This window comes from Eutrigla gurnardus, assembly GCF_963514095.1.
Source record: "Eutrigla gurnardus genome assembly, chromosome: 4".
Lineage (NCBI taxonomy): Eukaryota > Metazoa > Chordata > Actinopteri > Perciformes > Triglidae > Eutrigla > Eutrigla gurnardus.
In genome coordinates, this window is record NC_139918.1 from 2,689,627 (window position 1) to 2,708,160 (window position 18,534).

At 41.5% G+C, this 18,534-nt stretch overlaps 1 protein-coding gene across 1 annotated transcript in view; it reads left to right on the plus strand.

Moving 5' to 3' along the window:
- Positions 1–18,534, plus strand: part of LOC311012787 (xenotropic and polytropic retrovirus receptor 1 homolog) — a 70,408-nt gene that overhangs the window by 39,693 nt on the left and 12,181 nt on the right. Inside the window, exons 5-10 of the mRNA XM_084008435.1 lie at positions 10,698–10,847; positions 11,153–11,236; positions 12,283–12,364; positions 16,725–16,814; positions 17,093–17,190; positions 17,859–18,038. Of these exons, the coding sequence (XP_083864561.1) occupies positions 10,698–10,847; positions 11,153–11,236; positions 12,283–12,364; positions 16,725–16,814; positions 17,093–17,190; positions 17,859–18,038 (684 nt within the window). The remainder of the gene's footprint in view (positions 1–10,697; positions 10,848–11,152; positions 11,237–12,282; positions 12,365–16,724; positions 16,815–17,092; positions 17,191–17,858; positions 18,039–18,534) is intronic.

Consider the following 18,534-nt stretch of genomic DNA (forward strand, 5'->3'; position numbering starts at 1 on the left):
TTGACATTGAACAAACATTCAAAACATTTTAATGAGAAAAACATTTATTTAAACATAGTCCAACAGAACAGGCTGTGTAGGTCCCAGGGGAGAACAGGTCAAAAGTCAGCATAGGTCCAGTGGAATCAGCAACATGACAGGCCAGACACATCATGCTGTCCTCAGTCGTGGATTTGTGTAATCTCCAGCAACGGTGACATGGCAGAAAGGGGAGACAAAAAAGAGTTTTAGTTCCATCAATCCAAGGTGCATTTACTGTGCCTTATTGTACAAACAATAAAATAATGCATGGTCCAATGAAAGGAATCAGAGTACATACTGTACGTAGTAATCGTGACAGTGGAACAGAATCATGAGAAAGTGAGGGAACCCCACAAAGTTTTCACATTGATTTAAATAATGTTAAAATACTTTTCAGTGTTATGTAACAAGTACTCAAAATGTTACGTATTGTAACAATAATGGAAATCTCAGCAAAACCCTCTTTTTCAAGCCAATGGCACACTTCGGCTTTCGTCCAAGCTGTGTAAGTCATTTCTACAAGAAAACAAACAAACAAGCAAACGAACAAAACATAACAAGAAACAAATGCTTAGTCCACCTTTCACCATAAAAGTCCTAGCTAGGGTCAAGCATGCTGAAATAAGATATTCTATTTAGCTCACCTTGATTCTCTGAAGTTTCTTCTGTTCTCTCTCTCTTCTGTTCTTCTTTGTTCTGTTCTGTTCACAGTAATCACTATTGGTATGTCACACCTGGTTTGTAAAGGGGGAGGACCAGACTATATGGTGCAATCCATGGGGCAACCAGCTCTTAACTCAGACATGACAGCCACCATTGTGCCAGCTCACAGGCCCAACACACCAAACCTCACCCTTTCCCCTGGGAGATCAAGGTTCAATTCCCGGCATCAACAAACCCTGATGTAGTAGCCCCAAAGTCAGTGTTACAATATGATTTTCTCATCAGTTAAGGCTTGGCCTCTGACATCAAAGACCTTCCTCTATCACTGAACTTATGTGCAGCTTCACAACTTGACTAAGCCAGTAAGCAGGGTACAGCAGCCATGGGATGAGGCCGATCATGGAAAAGTATGAGGAGGAGACAAATACATGAGTAAAATTGTCTGTAAAAATAAGTGTTTAATTGTCTGTCACTAATCCACACATCACCTCAGTAGGCATTAACATGGTCACTCTGTATCAACCAGGCCTTGAACTCACAACCTCAAACTGTATCTCTAGATCACGTGACTTGTAACAAACTTTCAAAAGCCTTTGTCCAGTGAGTAGTATAGCTCACTTACATGCCTAGGAAAGAGGGGTTATATCCTTGCTGTAGGGACCCAGGGTTCAATTCCCTTGGCTGCTTCCTTGCTGTGTGTCAATTTCCTCCTGAAGAAGGCAGTAGTGTAACTAAACTTTAAAAAATAAACACAATTATAGCTGCTGCGCAGCAATGGGTCGGGTCCGGACTATTTTTGGCAACTTTAGGCAATTCTGAGCAACAAACAGGAGAATAGGAAGGCAAGACAGTTGACATTGTAATGTTGTACATTTTGCAAGACAGTTGACATTGTAATGTTGCACATTTTGCACCAGTTGAGGCTGAAATCCACAATTTCTGGAACCAAAGACCATTGTCTATCACACTGAGCTAATTGGCAAATTGCAACTCAACTGTGGCTTCACAAATTGAGTAAGCCATTCACTGTCGCGCAGGCAGATTTGAAACCACTGTAAAAAAAAAAAAAAAAAAAAATCTGTTTTTGGGATAAAAATTCTGATATGTTTTGTCAAACATCATCTACCATGACTCTAAAATGTTGTACATTTGTTACACAAAGACTACCAGGTATTTTAATGTATTACCATTATCACCCTTGCTGGGGCTTGAACCCACATCGTCTGGCACCAAGAACCAGCTCCTAGCCAACTGAGCTAATTGTCTGGAAGTGCAATCAGTAAGGTATGATATCTGTCAACATGGGAATTGAACCTGCAACCTAAAAGCAGAAGTCTCACATTGTACAGACAGAGCTAAACAGACACAAGATCAGCTCCCTCTGTCAGACCACTGACATGAAGGACAACCTGGCTGTGTGAGTGAGTGTGGCGAGTCAGAGGAGTCCCTCATCTACACATTCTGCTGGATAGCTCAGTGGGTAATGGTACAGACTTTAGATTTGGAGGGTGGGGGTTAAAATCCCAGTCACAGCTAATCTTTGCCTGGGTCAACAGGATTTGCTGATGAAGGTCTTGCTTTCTTATAATTAATGGTTGTGAAAATAAATTGGTAACAGAACATTTCAGTTTCATTATTTGTATGTCTGATCAGAATGTGTAAGGTAATAGACTAGTATGGTGGACCTGATGACTCCACCCAGCTAGCAGGTTAGCTCAGTCACTACTGCCAGTGACTTTAGACTGGGTGGCAGGTGTTCAAATCCCAAGATGGGCAATTATGTTGCAGTTTGATCAACAGGATCTGGAGAAGAACAAATAAACAAAAAAAATGGATATGAAAAGTATTTGTATCAGTAGTCACAAGGAATTGTATTTTGCACCATTATTGGTAAGTGTTATCAGGAAGTATGTTCCTGGTGACACAGGATCTTATACCCATGCTTTCAACAATCCCTGAAGAACTCTTTCTTCCAAAAACGGTTCTCTGGATCAAAATAGTTCTTACTGGAACCCTTAGCGTTACCAAGAACCCTTTTAAAACCTTTTATTCAGGAAAGGGGTTTTAAAGGGTTCTCTCGATCAAAATGGTTCTTACGGGAACCATTAGTGTTACCAAGAACCCTTGAAAAACCCTTATTTCGGGAAAGGGTTTTTCAGAAGCAAATGGTTCCAGGTAGAACCTCAGCCCTTGTGAAAGAACCCTATTGGAACCCTTATTTCTAAGAATGTATACAGCTTTTGGTAATAATTAGCAAATGCCTCCGAAATATCTTTTGGTTGGGTTAGCACCTGGTTAGTATTTGGGCATTTTATTTTATGCACTACTCTATTAGATTGAGCTTTACGCAGCTTGAAGGCCAGCAAACGGCTTGCTCTATTACCGAATTCGTAGTACTTCCTATTTATAAATCGCATCGCTCCCTCTGCCTTATAAGTCAACAGATCATCCAATTTCTGTCTCTGCTCCTTTAACAATACCAAAACTTGATGTGTTTTTGATTGTTGATACTGTGTCTCTAACTTCTTAATTTCCCTTTCTAATTCAACTTGCTGAGCTAGTCTTTGCTTTTTTAATCTGGACGAAATAGCAATAATGTTGCCCCTCATCACCACCTTGGCTGCCTCCCAGAGAGTAGAAGGGGAGACTGTCATTATCATTACATTTCAAATAGTCTGTTAAGTTTTTACGGATTTCCTGTTGTATTGCTTCATCGTTCAATAATGATACATTGAGTCTCCAGTATTTAAACTGTTTCTTCGGTCCTATCTGTATCTTTACAGTGACAGGGGCATGTTCTGATATAGTTATTGGTTCTATATTGCATTCACTAGCTCTGTAAATATCCGTTCCTGATATCAACAATAAAAAGATCATACAGGTCACTAGTCTATAGATTGCAAATGGAAAACTGTTTGTGATCTTAGCCTAGCCTACTTATATTTTTACTTAGGCTATTCATTTTTAATAATAATATTAGGAATAGGCTACTATACAATTTCCCATTCATGATCTCTCATGCTGTAATGTGGGCCTTCAAACACTGTGCGTGTCCATGCTCCACCTCGACATGTCCAATTAACATGTTGACCGGCCTCCCTTTATGCAAAATGCTTCAGTAGACAATAACGCACTCCTTCGTAGAGACGTCTGTGTCGCCGTCAGTCATGAATGACGTGTACGTGGCGTTTCCAACCTCCTGTCTTGTTCTTTAGTGTCGGCATTTTTTTCATCAGAATAATTTCTGACTTAAATTTAGTGAACGGCAACTCCTCCGTTGCAATATTGTATGCAACGTTGAATTTTATAATAATTTTAGATTCCTCAGCGGACGTGATTGATACAGCCTGACGCTGAAATGCAGCTGGATGAGGGGCCACTTTATTAACACACTTATCACGGCATGTAGTATGCTTTTTGGACATATTGCGCTTTTTCAACGTCTCGATGCGAAATGTTGTTGACTCCTCCACAAACGCACTATTACCGGCCAAATTCTGACCGCACTCCCGAACAATAAATGCAGTGCATTGAGTCCCTTTCTTTATCGTACATCAGCCAGGGAAATTGCTTCAACCAGTTCTGTCTGAAGGCATATTTTTGGGCTTTTTAATTAGTCTCGGGGCGAGGCTTTATGCCTCTCTTCATTTTCAAAGAGAATCGAAGCGCTCAGAGTACCTGCTCTGCTCGCTCGCATTTTTCAAACTGACCCAATTTACAGCAGTGAAAAGGACCACAGCCAATCAGAGGCAAGGACCCGCCCGAGCTCTGTCTCTTATTGGTTTAGACCACGATACCGTCAGGAGAACACAAAGAGATGCTGCGCTTATGATTTTTTTTTTCACCCGAGCAGCATTAGGTGCACCAGTGCAACCTAAAAAAAATTTCAGTCGCACTCGTAAAAATTTTGGTCGCATATGCGACCAAAATTGTCGCACTCTGGAGCCCTGAAGAGCTATATACAGTGCGTTGAAAAAGTATTCATACCCCTTGAACTTTTTCACATTTTGTCACTCTACAACCACAAACTTAAATGTATTTTATTGAGATTTTATGTGATAGACCAACACAAAGTAACACATAATTGTGAAGTGGAACGAAAATGATACATGGTTTACAAAAATTTAAGCAAATAAAAATCTGAAAAGTGTGGTGTGCATTTGTATTCAGCCCCCCTGTGTCAATACTTTGTAAAGCCACCTTTCGCTGCAATTACAGCTGCAAGTCTTTTGGGGTATGTCTCTACCAGCTTTGCACATCTAGAGACTGAATTTTTTGCCCATTCTTCTTTGCAAAATAGCTCAAGCTCAACCAGATTGGATGGAGAGCGTCTGTGAACAGAAACTTTCAAGTCTTGCAGAGATTCTCAATTGGATTTAGGTCTGGACTTTGACCTGGCCATTCTAACACATGAATATTCTTTGATCTAAACCATTCCATTGTAGCTCTGGCTGTATGTTTAGGGTCATTGTCTTGCTGGAAGGTGAATCTCCTTCCCAGTCTCAAGTCTTTTGCAGCCTCCAACAGGTTTTCTTCCAGGATAGCCCTGTATTTAGCTCCATCCATCCTCCCATCAACTCTGACCAGCTTCCCTGTCCCTGCTGAAGAAAAGCATCCCCACAGCATGAGGCTGCCACCACCATGTTTCACAGTGGGGATGGTGTGTTCAGGGTGATGAGCAGTGTTACTTTTCCGCCACACATAGCGCTTTGCATTCAGGCCAAAAAGTTCAACTTTGGTCTCGTCTGACCAGAGCACCTTCTTCCACATGTTTGCTGTGTCCCCAACATGGCTTGTGGCGGGACTTCTTATGTCTGTTTTTCAACAATGGCTTTCTTCTTGCTACTCTTCCATAAAGGCCAGATTTGTGGAGTACACGACTTATAGTTGTCCTGTGGACAGATTCTCCCACCTGAGCTGTGGATTTCTGCAACTCCTCGAGAGTGACCATGGGCCTCTTGGCAGCTTCTCTCACCAGTGCTCTCCTCGCTCGGTCTGTCAGTTTAGGTGGACGGCCATGTCTTGGTAGGTTAGCAGTTGTGGCATACTTCTTCCATTTTTGGATGATGGATTGAACAGTGCTCCTTGAGATGTTCAAAGCTTTGGATATTTTTTTATAACCTAACCCTGCTTTAAACTTCTCCACAACTTTTTCCCTGACCTGTCTGGTGAGTTCCTTGGTCTTCATGAAGCTCTTTGTTGACTAGTGTTCTCTTACAAAGCACTGAGGCCTTCACAGAACAGTTGTATTTATACTGATACTAAATTACACACAGGTGGACTCTATTAACTAATTAGGTGACTTCTGAAGGCAACTGATTGGACTGCATTTTATTTAGGGGTATCAGAGTAGAGGGGGCTGAATACAAATGCACACCACACTTTTCAGATTTTTATTTGCTTACATTTTTGTAAACCATGTATCATTTTCGTTCCACTTCACAATTATGTGTTACTTTGTGTTGGTCTATCACATAAAATCTCAATAAAATACATTTAAGTTTGTGGTTGTAGAGTGACAAAATGTGAAAAAGTTCAAGGGGTATGAATACTTTTTCAAGGCACTGTACCTGGTCCACCCATTCTCTCCTTAATTTTAGATGCTCCTTTTGTGACAAGTGAGTCTCCTGTATCATTGCTATAGAGCAATGTAGTTTTTTAAGTTGGTTGAATATTTTTTTTCTCTTAATTATATTACAATAAATATATTATAACTAATACAGTTTAAACTATCCATATATCATTGATTTGCGTTTGTTAGTATGCTCTCCTCTCAGCAGTTTCCAAGTACACATAAAATCAAGATCAACTGAAATGATGCATAATAACAGTGACTCAAGTCCAATCTCAAGGCAGAACAGAACAAACATGAAGAAAAGAATAGAACAAAGTGGGCTTCCAAATACCCAACTGGGCTTTTCAGTGTTATTTTGTTGTTTAACTACTTCAAACCTGAACATGAACCAGTCCCTGGTGTAGCCTGGGCTGAGGAGGGTGACTGCTCCTCTGTGGGGAACACACACACAGCATCGGAGCTGCTGACGTCCGGCTGGTGAAACGGTCGTTGCTGCTCGGTATGCGGGTATTACTCGCATCTTACTGAACTCCGTCCATTGTAGTAGAACTTGATATACATCCTAACGTTGGTTGTTTTAAGCTCCCTGAAGTGAAACTCGGCATTATTCATCTCCATTGAGGAGAGCCTTGACATCCATAGCTGGTAACACCGCCAGGTCTCTCCCTCGTCCCCCTCCCGCAGTGCTCCACCTGTAGCGGGACATCTCGCTCTCCATCCGCTCCCTCTCATCCATCCGAATATGAATCCCGTGTTGCTGTAGCGCTAGGAGAGCCTGTGTTAGCGTCGAGTACGTCTTTTCACCATCACCAGTGATGATCCTTAGCTGTGCTGGGTAGATGCATTTGGCGCTGATGTTTTTCTGTTTTAACTGTTTGATAGCACCCCACACCTGGGTTCTCTTCTTTTGCAACTCTGGGGAATAATCATGGTCAAATAATATCGGTTCTGTTTTGTAGAGTAGCGGCCTTTGGCTCCAGGCTTGTCGCAGAATAGCGTCTTTTACGGAGTAGTCCAGAAACTTGACAATCAGTGATCTCGGAGCAGCAGTGGGGTTTTTCGGCTTAGCTGTCAGGGATCGGTGGGCTATTTGTAGATTTGTATCCTTTCCTTCACTCCCTTCGGGTACCCGGTAGATTCTTAAATTATTTCGTCTTGACCTGTTCTGCAGGTCTTCACACCTGGCCGTCAGGTCCATCTCCCGGTGTAGCAGGTATCGTATTGCTCTCTGGTGTCTCATCCCCGTATCCTCCGCAGCGCCAAATGTCCCTCCGCCTCCATGGTTCTTTTTTCAAGTTTAGTCATTTCATCTCTGAGTTCTTCCATGGAGGATTACATTTTGGTCAGCGACAGTCGGGTCTGCGCGTGTCCGTCTAGGTTCTCCTTCCTTAACTTCTCCAGTTCAGCTAATATTTTTGACCCAGGGTTGCCTGTGCTAGCATCCGTCGCAGCAATCGGAGCTAAAGTTAGCTGCTTCAAGTTTTCGTTTTTGTCCTTCATATGCTCCTGTTTTGAGCCTTTGCCTCTCAAAGAGGTTGCCATGTCGGGTTTATGCAAGTTTGCCGAGTTTTATGCAGTTTTGTTAGGAAATTAGTAATTAGACTGACGGAGCTTAGTTTTAGGCTGCTGCCTCCAACATGGCGTCACTGGAAGTCCCCTTAATAGGCTTTTAGGCAGAAATCTCATGCAGCCCAGACCCTTGGGTTCCAACTGCATTTGGTGTTGGTAGTATAGTAGTAGTAGCATTAACAGTAGTGGTGGTATTAACAGAAGCAATAGTATCAACAGTAGTAGTCCATGGCAGCAGGCACAGCCACACCGAGATGGATCCATCCCAACCACGTCGCCGTAGACCAAAAAGCAGGAGTAGTTGAGCAGTCACACAGCGGGCAGGTGGAGATACATATGATGTTTCCAGCGTCAGGCCAGTTAGCAGTCTGCATCGGTCAGGACCTCAGCGGACTCTGCTGGACCAGAAAGCATAGCCAGACTCCTGGGAGTGATTTAAGCCTACTCTTAAATGTGGGAACAGTGTCTGCCTCCCGAACCAGAACCGGAAGACGGTTTCACAGAAGAGGAGCTTGATGGCTGAAAGCTCTGGCCCCTGTTCTAATTTTGGAGACTTTAGGAACTACAAGTAAGCCTTTATTCTGAGAGCGTAGTGCTCTAGGAGGACAGTAGGGTTTAATGAGCTCTTTAAGATATGATGGTGCCTGTCCATTAAGAGCCTTGTAAGTGAGGAGAAGGATTTTAAATTCTATTCTGGATTTTACTGGGAGCCAGTGCAGAGAAGCTAATACAGGAGAAATGTGATCCCTTCTTCTGGTTTTAGTCAGAACACGAGCTGCAGCATTCTGGACCAGCTGGAGAGATTTAAGAGATTTATTAGAGCAGCCTGATAATAAAGAATTACAATAGTCCAGCCTTGAGGTAACAAATGCATGGACAAGTTTTTCTGCATCTTTTTGAGACAGCATTGGCCTAATTTTAGTAATGTTACGCAGGTGAAAGTAGGCTGTCCTCGTGGTTTGTTTAATATGCGAGTCAAAGGACAGGTCCCGATCAAAGATAACTCCAAGGTTTTTTATGGTAGTATTTGAGGCGATGGCAAGCCCATCAATAGTCGCTATATCTTTAGACAGCGAGCTTCGGAGGAGTTTAGGCCCAAGTACAATAACTTCCGTTTTATCGGAGTTTAACATCAGGAAATTGCAGGTCATCCAGGATTTTATGTCATCAACACAAGCCTGGAGTTTAACTAGCTGATTGGTTTCTTCAGGCTTGATTGATAGATATAATTGTGTATCATCAGCATAACATTATAACATATCATTATCCTCTAATAATGTTCCCTAAAGCAAGCATATGAGTTGAAAAGAATTGGTCCGAGCAAAGAACCTTGAGGAACACCGTATTTAACTTCAGTGTGCCTGGAGGATTTTTCATTGACATGCACAAACTGAGATCGTTTGGATAAATAGGAGTTAAACCAGCTTAATGCGGTTCCTTTGATGCCAATTAATTTTTCCAGTCTACATATTAGAATCTCATGGTTAATGGTGTCAAATGCAGCACTAAGATCTAGCAGAACAAGTACAGAAACCAGTCCTTTGTCAGAAGCAATAAGAAGGTCATTTGTAATTTTCACCAGAGCTGTCTCTGTACTATGACGTACTCTAAATCCTGACTGGAAGTCCTCAAGTAGACTGTTATTGTTGAGAAAGTCACACAGCTGATTGGCGACTACTTCCTCAAGGATCTTAGAGGGAAAAGGAAGATTTTATATTGGTCTGTAGTTTGATAAAACCCCTGGATCTAGAGTAGGCTTCTTAAGAAGAGGTTTAATTACAGCTACTTTAAATGACTGTGGCACATAGCCTGTTAATAAAGACACATTGATCATATCTAATAGCGACGCGCTAACTAAGGGTAAGACTTCTTTCAGTAGCCTGGTTGGTATCGGGTCTAGGAGACAGGTTGAAGGTTTAGAAGAAGAGATCATAGACGTTAGTTGGTTTAGGTTGATTGGAGAAAAGCAGTCTAAATATATATCAGGTCTTAATGCTAGTTCTAAAACTCCTGAGTTTGAGGGTAACCCGGTTCCAATTGAAGGCAAGATGCAAGTAATTTTGTCCCGGATTGCTAGAATTTTATCATTAAAGAAGTTCATAAAGTCGTTACTACTAAGATCTCTAGGAATGCATGGCTCAGTAGAGCTGTGACTCTTTGTCAGCCTGGCTACAGTACTGAAAAGAAATCTAGGGTTGTTTTTATTTTCCTCTATTAAAGATGAGTAGTAGGCTGCTCTGGCATTACGGAGAGCCTTCTTATACGTTTTAAGACATTCCTGCCAAACTAGGCGGGATTCTTCCAGTTTGGTGGAGCGCCAGATGGTTTCAAGTTTACGCAATTTTTGTTTTAATTTACGAGTTTGGGAGTTATACCAGGGAGCTAACTTCCTATGCTTTATAGTTTTCTGTTTTAGCGGAGCAACAGAGTCGAGAGTCGTTCGCAGTAGGCTTCCAGATTCATCTATAAGAGAATCGATCTGGGAGGGACTAAGATTAACATAGAAGTCCTCCGTTTCATTAAGACATGGAAGTGAACTCAAGATTGGTGGAATTACATCGTTAAACTTAGCTACTGCTCTCTCCGATAGACACCGAGAGTAGTAGCTTTTTCCTAGAGGAGCGAAGAAAGGCCTGTGGTTGTAATGATATGCTGGTTATAGAAAATGAGCTGATGGTAGACTGGACTGGGCCTTTCTTCCCTCTGAACTTGTTGATACTTTTTTTTTGTTTTAACATTTGAGGGACATGTTTTAATTTTCCAGGCTTGAGTCATTTATAGTTTCACATCTTTTGTGTTTGATGGTTTTGATGTGTTTTATCTGTCTTTCATTAAACACTTGTCTCTCTTTGTCTCTGTGTCTTGGCAGAACCTGAACTTCACAGGTTTCAGGAAGATCCTGAAGAAGCATGATAAGATTTTGGAGACGTCGAGGGGGGCTGACTGGAGGGTGGCCCATGTTGAAGTGGCTCCATTTTACACCTGCAAGAAGATCACACAGCTCATCTCTGAGACTGAGGTGCACACACTGGCACGCCTAACTGACAGCAATACTCTTTACTATTATACTACTATATTCAATGCATACGTGAATAGAAGTATATATGTGTATATTTATATATCTATATGTATGTACAGTATATATATACACAACATGCATAACCAGTCAAAAATGTCCTTGGTTCTAAACCATTATCCATTGACATCCCTAATGTCAATATTATAATTGAGTAATGTAAAAAAAAACTTAGCAGCCACCAATGTTCTCAGTTATTATCAGTCAGGAAGAGATCAACCCTTATTCTTGTCTCTTGTGTCTGGAAGGCATTGGTCACAACAGAGTTGGAAGGCGGTGACAGGCAGAGGGCCATGAAGAGACTGAGGGTCCCTCCCCTAGGAGCTGCACAGGTCTCTCTCACACACACACAGACACACACACACACACACACACACACACACACACACACACACACACACACACACACACACACACACACACACACACACACACACACACACTTTAATGCTGTTTCTAAACTCTGCTTCTCTTCTGTGAAAGATTAGAAAACACTCATGGGCAAATATCAGTGTCTGTCCGGCCGATCTGTCCGCATTATTGGCATTTCAGTCTTTGATTTCACAGAAAACAAGCCTCTCCTCTATTTTCTACAGTGACCTCACCAGTGCTTTTCTGAAAAGTTGAGATATTTTCAACTTGAAGAGCTCTGAGCAGCTGCAAATAATCCTCAATAGGAATAATTGAAAAAAGACGCTGGCACATAAAAACCGCTATGTGTACACAGGCCTGAACAGTTTCCCTCAAAGACTGACCAGATGTCCAGTCTAGATTGACATGATTTATAAACATTGGACCATGACACGGATGATTATTTTCCCAGAAGTTAGACACAATTTAAGTTTGAATTTCCTGGATTTCTTCTTTCAGTCATATTCATTTTTCATACAGTTCTAAAAGTTTCTAAAAGAAATGAAATGTGAAATGATGTCTCCAAATACAAAACACATTTTTTTCAAATAATGCATCATTTAGTCAATGATCTGATATTCTGCTGTATATGATGATATAATAATTAGAGAAAAGCAGCAGTGCAGCTGTAGAATTCAGACATGATCCACTCAAATAGACGACGTTATGTCTTCACAGTGATGTGTGACATCTACATTAAGAATAAGTTGTAAGTGTAGTTTCAAATTCATTATTAATTTGATAGTTTACTTATGTGTTTGTGTTGTGAACAACAATGTCTTCATGCTGATATATTGCCCAGTTATTTATGTCTTGTACATCCATCTATTATCAATAACCCTGGTATAAATACATTTCTCAGTCAGGATATACGTATTGTTATCAATATTCTAGTGTAAATCTTTACATTTGTATTTCATTACAGTGTACTGGTATTGTTTAACTTGTGTCCGTCTGTCTCCTGCAGCCTGCTCCTGCTTGGACCACTTTTCGAGTGGGACTTTACTGTGGAGTGTTCCTCGTCTTACTCGTCACTGTGGTCATTACAGGTACACACACACACACACACACACACACTCATATAATTCTCAAGCAATCTAAGAATACTCTGAACATACATACACTGAATGTAGGTGTGAAACTTTGAATCATCTAGTGACTCAGGTTTTACTTCCTGGAACATGTCTGGCGAAGGCGTGACCTGCCCTGTTCTGCCTCTGAATGCCTCTACCACGTTGTTGTGACTATATTTAAGTGTTGGAAAAACATTACAATATATTATATCACCAGATGTCAACATTGGAAAACATATTTGACAGAGATATAAGTGGTTCTTCTGTGTCAGGAGGCAAAACTTTGCAGGCGTGACAGAGAAGTACTTGTGAAGAGTAGCTGGACCCTTTCAGTTAGCCTGTGAAACACTTGTGCTAATTGCTAATGCTAATTGCTAGCATACACACATCCCAGCCTTCCATGTAAACTCAAATTCACAAATATTGTAAACTGTATTTTGTCTCTATAAAAGACCGTTAACAACACTTGTGCTAACCATAATCATAACCAGAGTGGCATGCTAGCGATTACAATTAGAGCTATTGATTAGCATATTTGAAAGGGCTGTCATGAATGGTCATTTAAAGTCCAGGTAAAGTAAGAATAAATATGTGTTCTGACCAGTGTTGGGTATAGTTACTTTGGAAAGTAGTTAATTTGGTTACAACGTTACCATCAATTAAAAGTAATCAGTTACGTTACAGCGTTACCTGTGAAGAAAAGTAACGTGTTAGAGTACTCATGCGTTACCAAAAATTAAAAGCCGTTTGCAGCGCCTCGCACATGCTGCAACTAAACCGACACACACAGCCTCCTTTAAATACACCGAGAAGTTGTGACAATGATGAGTAACGTCAGTGATCCAACCAAATTAACTCTGCAGGATAACAGTAAAGACAGTTAGCAATATGCCACATAGCGCTTTATTAATTAATATATTTTTAATCACACAACATATGAATCAAAATTCACACCTACCCAGCCCAGGTAGCCTATATACGAGCACCAAACAAGATTAGGTAACTCCTGAATTTTTTTAACCCGAATGGAGTTATGAAAGTGCGCTTACTTGTAAACACAATCTGAGGTAAACAGGTAGCAGATTCAGATCCATTTAGAAATTAACGACCAGTCAACGATCTAACAGAAATGTTAACAGGCCGAATAAAATCGCTCACTGGCACACAGGCAAATGACAAATACCCTAATAGCCGAACAAAAGTACTATTCAAGTGTCACAGGCCTAAATTCACTTTACCATCGTCCACTTACATTTACTCTTCAAAGTAGTAGGGCTGCAGCTATCGATTCTTTTTGTAATCGATTAATTTAGCACTTTATCGATCGATTAATCGAGGAATCGGATAAAAAAAAATTGCGTTTTTAAACAACCATAACAAATAATGCATAACGAAAAATGATGTGGCTGTAAAATGATCAAGCATTTCTAAAAAAAATAAACAGAGGTATTCATTCCAACTACAAAATTTGGCTCCAAAACTAAGCCCAAGTGCCAGTGAGAATTTAACAACAATACAGTTAAATCAACTTGGATAAAACATGGATAACATTTAATTTACGTTTTGTTTTGCCAGCAATGGCCCTTTCCTCTCCCTGCCCTAAATATGTGTGTATATAGTGTACTTCTTCTGTGCCATTTATGTATTTAACTTTCTCTATCACTACAATAACTGTTTGACCATTCTTTTCTCTGCTTTGAACTCCTCCGTCCATTTGGGCAAACACAACAACTCACAGCCAAGCGTAAATCAGGCTTTCCGATTGGCTGTAAAAGCTGCTACGGGAGCCAATACGAGCGTCCGATGCATAAACGTAACTCTATACGTCACTCGCAAGATGGCGGATGAGAAGTGATCGATATACAACAAAACGGATAAATGCGCCACGGAGACGAGGAGACATCTAGTCACACATTTTACAACTTTACGCATTCGTTTTGTTGTCAGAAATAAATCGCTCACATGGGCAAGCAGGGTACCGTTGTTTAGCCCCGATACTCTCTGTCATTTACGGACATTCTGAGGCTGACTTTCCGCCATCGCGCCAACTAAATTCAGAATGAATGACCGTGTATGACGCGCTGGTGTGCTTCCTGAACAACGGTCCGTGTGGAACAATCGGATCCCTGCACATAGGCGCGTCATAGGAATTTAACGAGGCTTCGAGGCAGATGTTTTGCCTCGAGGAATTTTCATAATCGAGTTAATCGAGTAACTCGATGAATCGTTGCAGCCCTACAAAGTAGTGATTAAAACGTAGCAGAAGAAGATTTTCGAAACGTCTGTCCGACAGTCGATTTCTCCTGGGAGTAAGAACGAGACTCCACGGGTGCGCTGGAGGGTGGAGGGGTATTGAAGGCTGACACAGGTAACGTAGGTCAGCAGCAAGGCACAGACGCATCACAGCGCTGCACCTCCGCTGACACATCCGCAGGTGGCACACTACTGTCTGACAAAAAGCCGGCTGCAGGCGGGATTTTCCTTTCTGTATCCGGAGAAAGTCTTAAAATAACAGATTACTTTTTGAAAAAAATAACGAAGTTACTGATTGCTTGACGAACAAAACTAACGCATTACGTTACACGACAAAAGTAATTAGAGTACTCTAAGGCGTTACTTTGTAACGCGTTACCCACAACACTGGTTCTGAGTTTGGCATACCACAGAACAGTGTGTTGTTATTCACCCTGCCAACTTTGAGAGTTTTAAAAAAATTGCCAAATATATGAAATTAGGTCTCAAAGTCATGAAAAAACAAGCACTTCTGTCTTCTCTCAAACGCTGGGGGCGTTTCACAGCTGTCCTGTCTGCTCCCGGTTTTCAAACCGACCAACATGGCGGCTCGTTTGGAAACTTTCTCTTATTTTACGACAATAGTTCACCGAAATGTGTTTCTGAAAACATTTTATGCGAGAAATAAGCTACGCAGTTGCTGAATCTGTCTTTATTTAAGATCGACAATGGTCAGTTTAAAAGATTATCGAGAGCTTGCGGGAGGCGGCGCACCGTCTTGACTCTCGCCGTCAGGTGAATGCATTGCAGGGCTTCTTACATACCATAAATCCTCCAGTGGCGTGGCGTGGGGAAAATTTCCGAGGAAGCCAAGTGAGACACAACCTCTAAGCTGTGTATGTTTTACGGGGTGGGAGCAGAAAAACGGATGATGCATGAGACTTACACACACTGAGCACCGACACACACTCTCTCTCTCTCTCTCTCTCTCTCTCTTTCTCTCTCTCTCTCTCTCTCTTATTCTTATATGATTATTCAGGGAGCAGGAATCCTTGTCAAAAAGGAGACAGGGCCAGCAGAATAGCCGTTGTAGCTTGGCGCTAACAGCTAGCCACTCAGTGTGTACGTAATTCTCCTCATTAAAAGTCCGAAAACCTTTCTTCCTCTCCGTACGGAGCTCTAGTTTTGGTGTTGGCCGGCCGTCAGATTTAATCCGGAGTTGCTGTTATTAAATTAAAAATATAAAATAAATTATTTTTTACTAAATACTCCAAATCCACCCTCCATAATCGCTCTTAAAAAATTGGCTAGCTTATCAAGAGATGAACACAAAGCAACGAATCTTCCGTTATTTCATTCATTGACGTTGTCATAACATACTGTGATTTGATTGGCCTGATGCCAACGAGTTTGTGGCTTCCCTTTACACTGTCCTGACCAATCACAGGGGAGCAGTGTCGTGACAATAGCCTCACCTGATCGGTCAATCATTCTTCTTTTTTTTTCACGAAGGCCCTCACAGACAACAGAATGCAATAACATGTTTTCAACGCTCATTCACCCCGTAACATTTAGATGCTGTTTTACACATCATGAAACGCTAAATTATTACTGAAGAGAGACGAGGAGGAGATGACAGACACATCACAGAGGGATTACGTAAACTGTTAAAAAAGTGATTTTATTAAATGGTTATATGGATGGTTATATTCTGAAAAAACTGAGGAAGCCTGGCTTCCCTTGGCCTCTGCAAGAAAACGCCACTGAAATCCTAATATAGCTTCAACCAAAATCTCTGCGACGCGAAGGTATTGCACGGCTGACAATGAATGGGAAGCGTGGAAATAACGCTGCCTGTGGACACTTGCCCCGGCCTCCATTACAGACCGGCCCTTATTTAGCTCCGCCGACAGCGAGACCCGCTAATGTTAGAGACCGGCTGGTAATAGAATACAGGCCAGTATTAGAGGATTTACGGTATGCGATTACTTAAAACATTTGCCACAGTCATGATTTTACTGGTGTTTAATTTATTTATTATAAAAGTAGCTTATACGTTGGTGTTGTCATGCACTCTTTTCCTTATATCTCTACCTGTCACTAGGAGCTGTGGTGATCCGTAGTGCTGATGTTTGGCCTATGGTCCGGATCTATAGAGGAGGCTTCCTGTTAATAGAATTCCTCTTCCTGTTAGGTATGCACACACACACACACACACACACACACACGCACAATATGATAATCAGTTGGGTGATCACGGTCATGCAGTTCAGGAAGCAGAAGAAGGAAAGAAGAAGGAAAACAAGCCTTGTTGTACCTCTGTGTGAAATGAAGAAACATGTTAATGTCATGAATGACATGAATTACAGTTTCAGTTACCTCTTTATAACACTTGCACACCAATGTGGATGGTTTGCTGTTCAAAGTAAGGAGAAGACAGTCCTCATCAGTGCCACTCTTTTTTTCTTCCAGGCATCAACACCTACGGCTGGAGGCAGGCGGGAGTTAACCATGTACTCATATTTGAACTCAACCCCAGAAACAACCTATCACATCAACATCTGTTTGAGGTCCAAGCACACACATGCACGCATTGTATGTTATGCTGTGTTCACACCAAACCCCGGCGATCTTTTCGCTGCACGATTACACACAAGTCAATGCAAAGATGCGAATGGACAGGGTGTACAGGGTACAGGGTGAATGAGGTGAATACGCAAAACTCATCATTTGGATGAATATTTCAAATCAGAAAATTTGCATGATGCAGTATTGTAAAAAGCGAGGTCTAGATAGTAGCTCACATTAGTCCAGAGACCAGACCAGACTATGTTGAGAAACCAGAGACTGTCTGTGGTCCAAACAACAAGGTCTCTGTATTTATGTCTAGATGACCTTATTTGGAGTTTTGATGGAGCGGCTACAATGCTAGCGTAGCCTAGCAGCCATCAACCAGACTCCATTCAGAAAACAAGCATTTTAGCAGTTAGCTTGAAGCCCTCCTCCACTGTGGTGCGTCTCCTGTGAGTGACGCAAATAAACAAAGGATCTCCTGGTCAAACTCATGCGTAACAGGAAGTGAAAATTCGCTTTGCGTTTGGTGGGAAAACGGAAATGGATCTGAAAATGAGATGGAAATAATCTCTCTCTCTCTCTCTCTCTCTCTCTCTCTCTCTCTCTCTCTCTCTCTCTCTGTCTCTGTCTGTGTGTGTTTGTGTGTGTGTGTGTGTGTGTGCAGATTGCAGGTCTGTTGGGGGTGCTGTGGTGTGTCAGCCTGCTGTCCTGTCTCTTCAGTGATAGCATCCTGGTACCGATGCAGGCCAACCCTCTTGCTCTCTATGGCATCTTCCTCCTCTTCCTCATCAACCCCTTCAAGACCTGCTACTACAAGTCACGCTTCTGGCTGCTCAAACTTTTGGTAGCATCACTCAATTACAAATGATTTTGTTTGTTTTCTGTTAACTTCCACCAGTGTTTTTTGCCTTTCTCTGAAAAAAAGTTACTCTGACGAGTAGTCCAGCTATACGACATGTACACATTTGGACAGCTACTACTTTACTCAGACAAGGACCTACACTTGTTTCTATGTTTTCGCTCTTACTTTATCGGCAATGCTATGTTGTGGTTTCTTTCTTTTGACAAATGTACTTATTGTAAGTGGCTTTGGACAAAAGCGTCTGCTAAATGCCCGAAATGTAAATGTGAATGTAAATGTGAATGTAAATGTGAATGTAAATGTGAATGTAAATGTGAATGTAAATGCAGAGCCACATTTAGTGTAAGTGTTTCAGCTTTGCACACTGGGACTGATTTTTCCCAGCACAACATCCTCTGTGTAATTCATGGCACAATTCAAACAGGGTCAAGAAGTGATAAGTCTCTCTCCGTTGACTACCGTACATATTTTGTGTTCC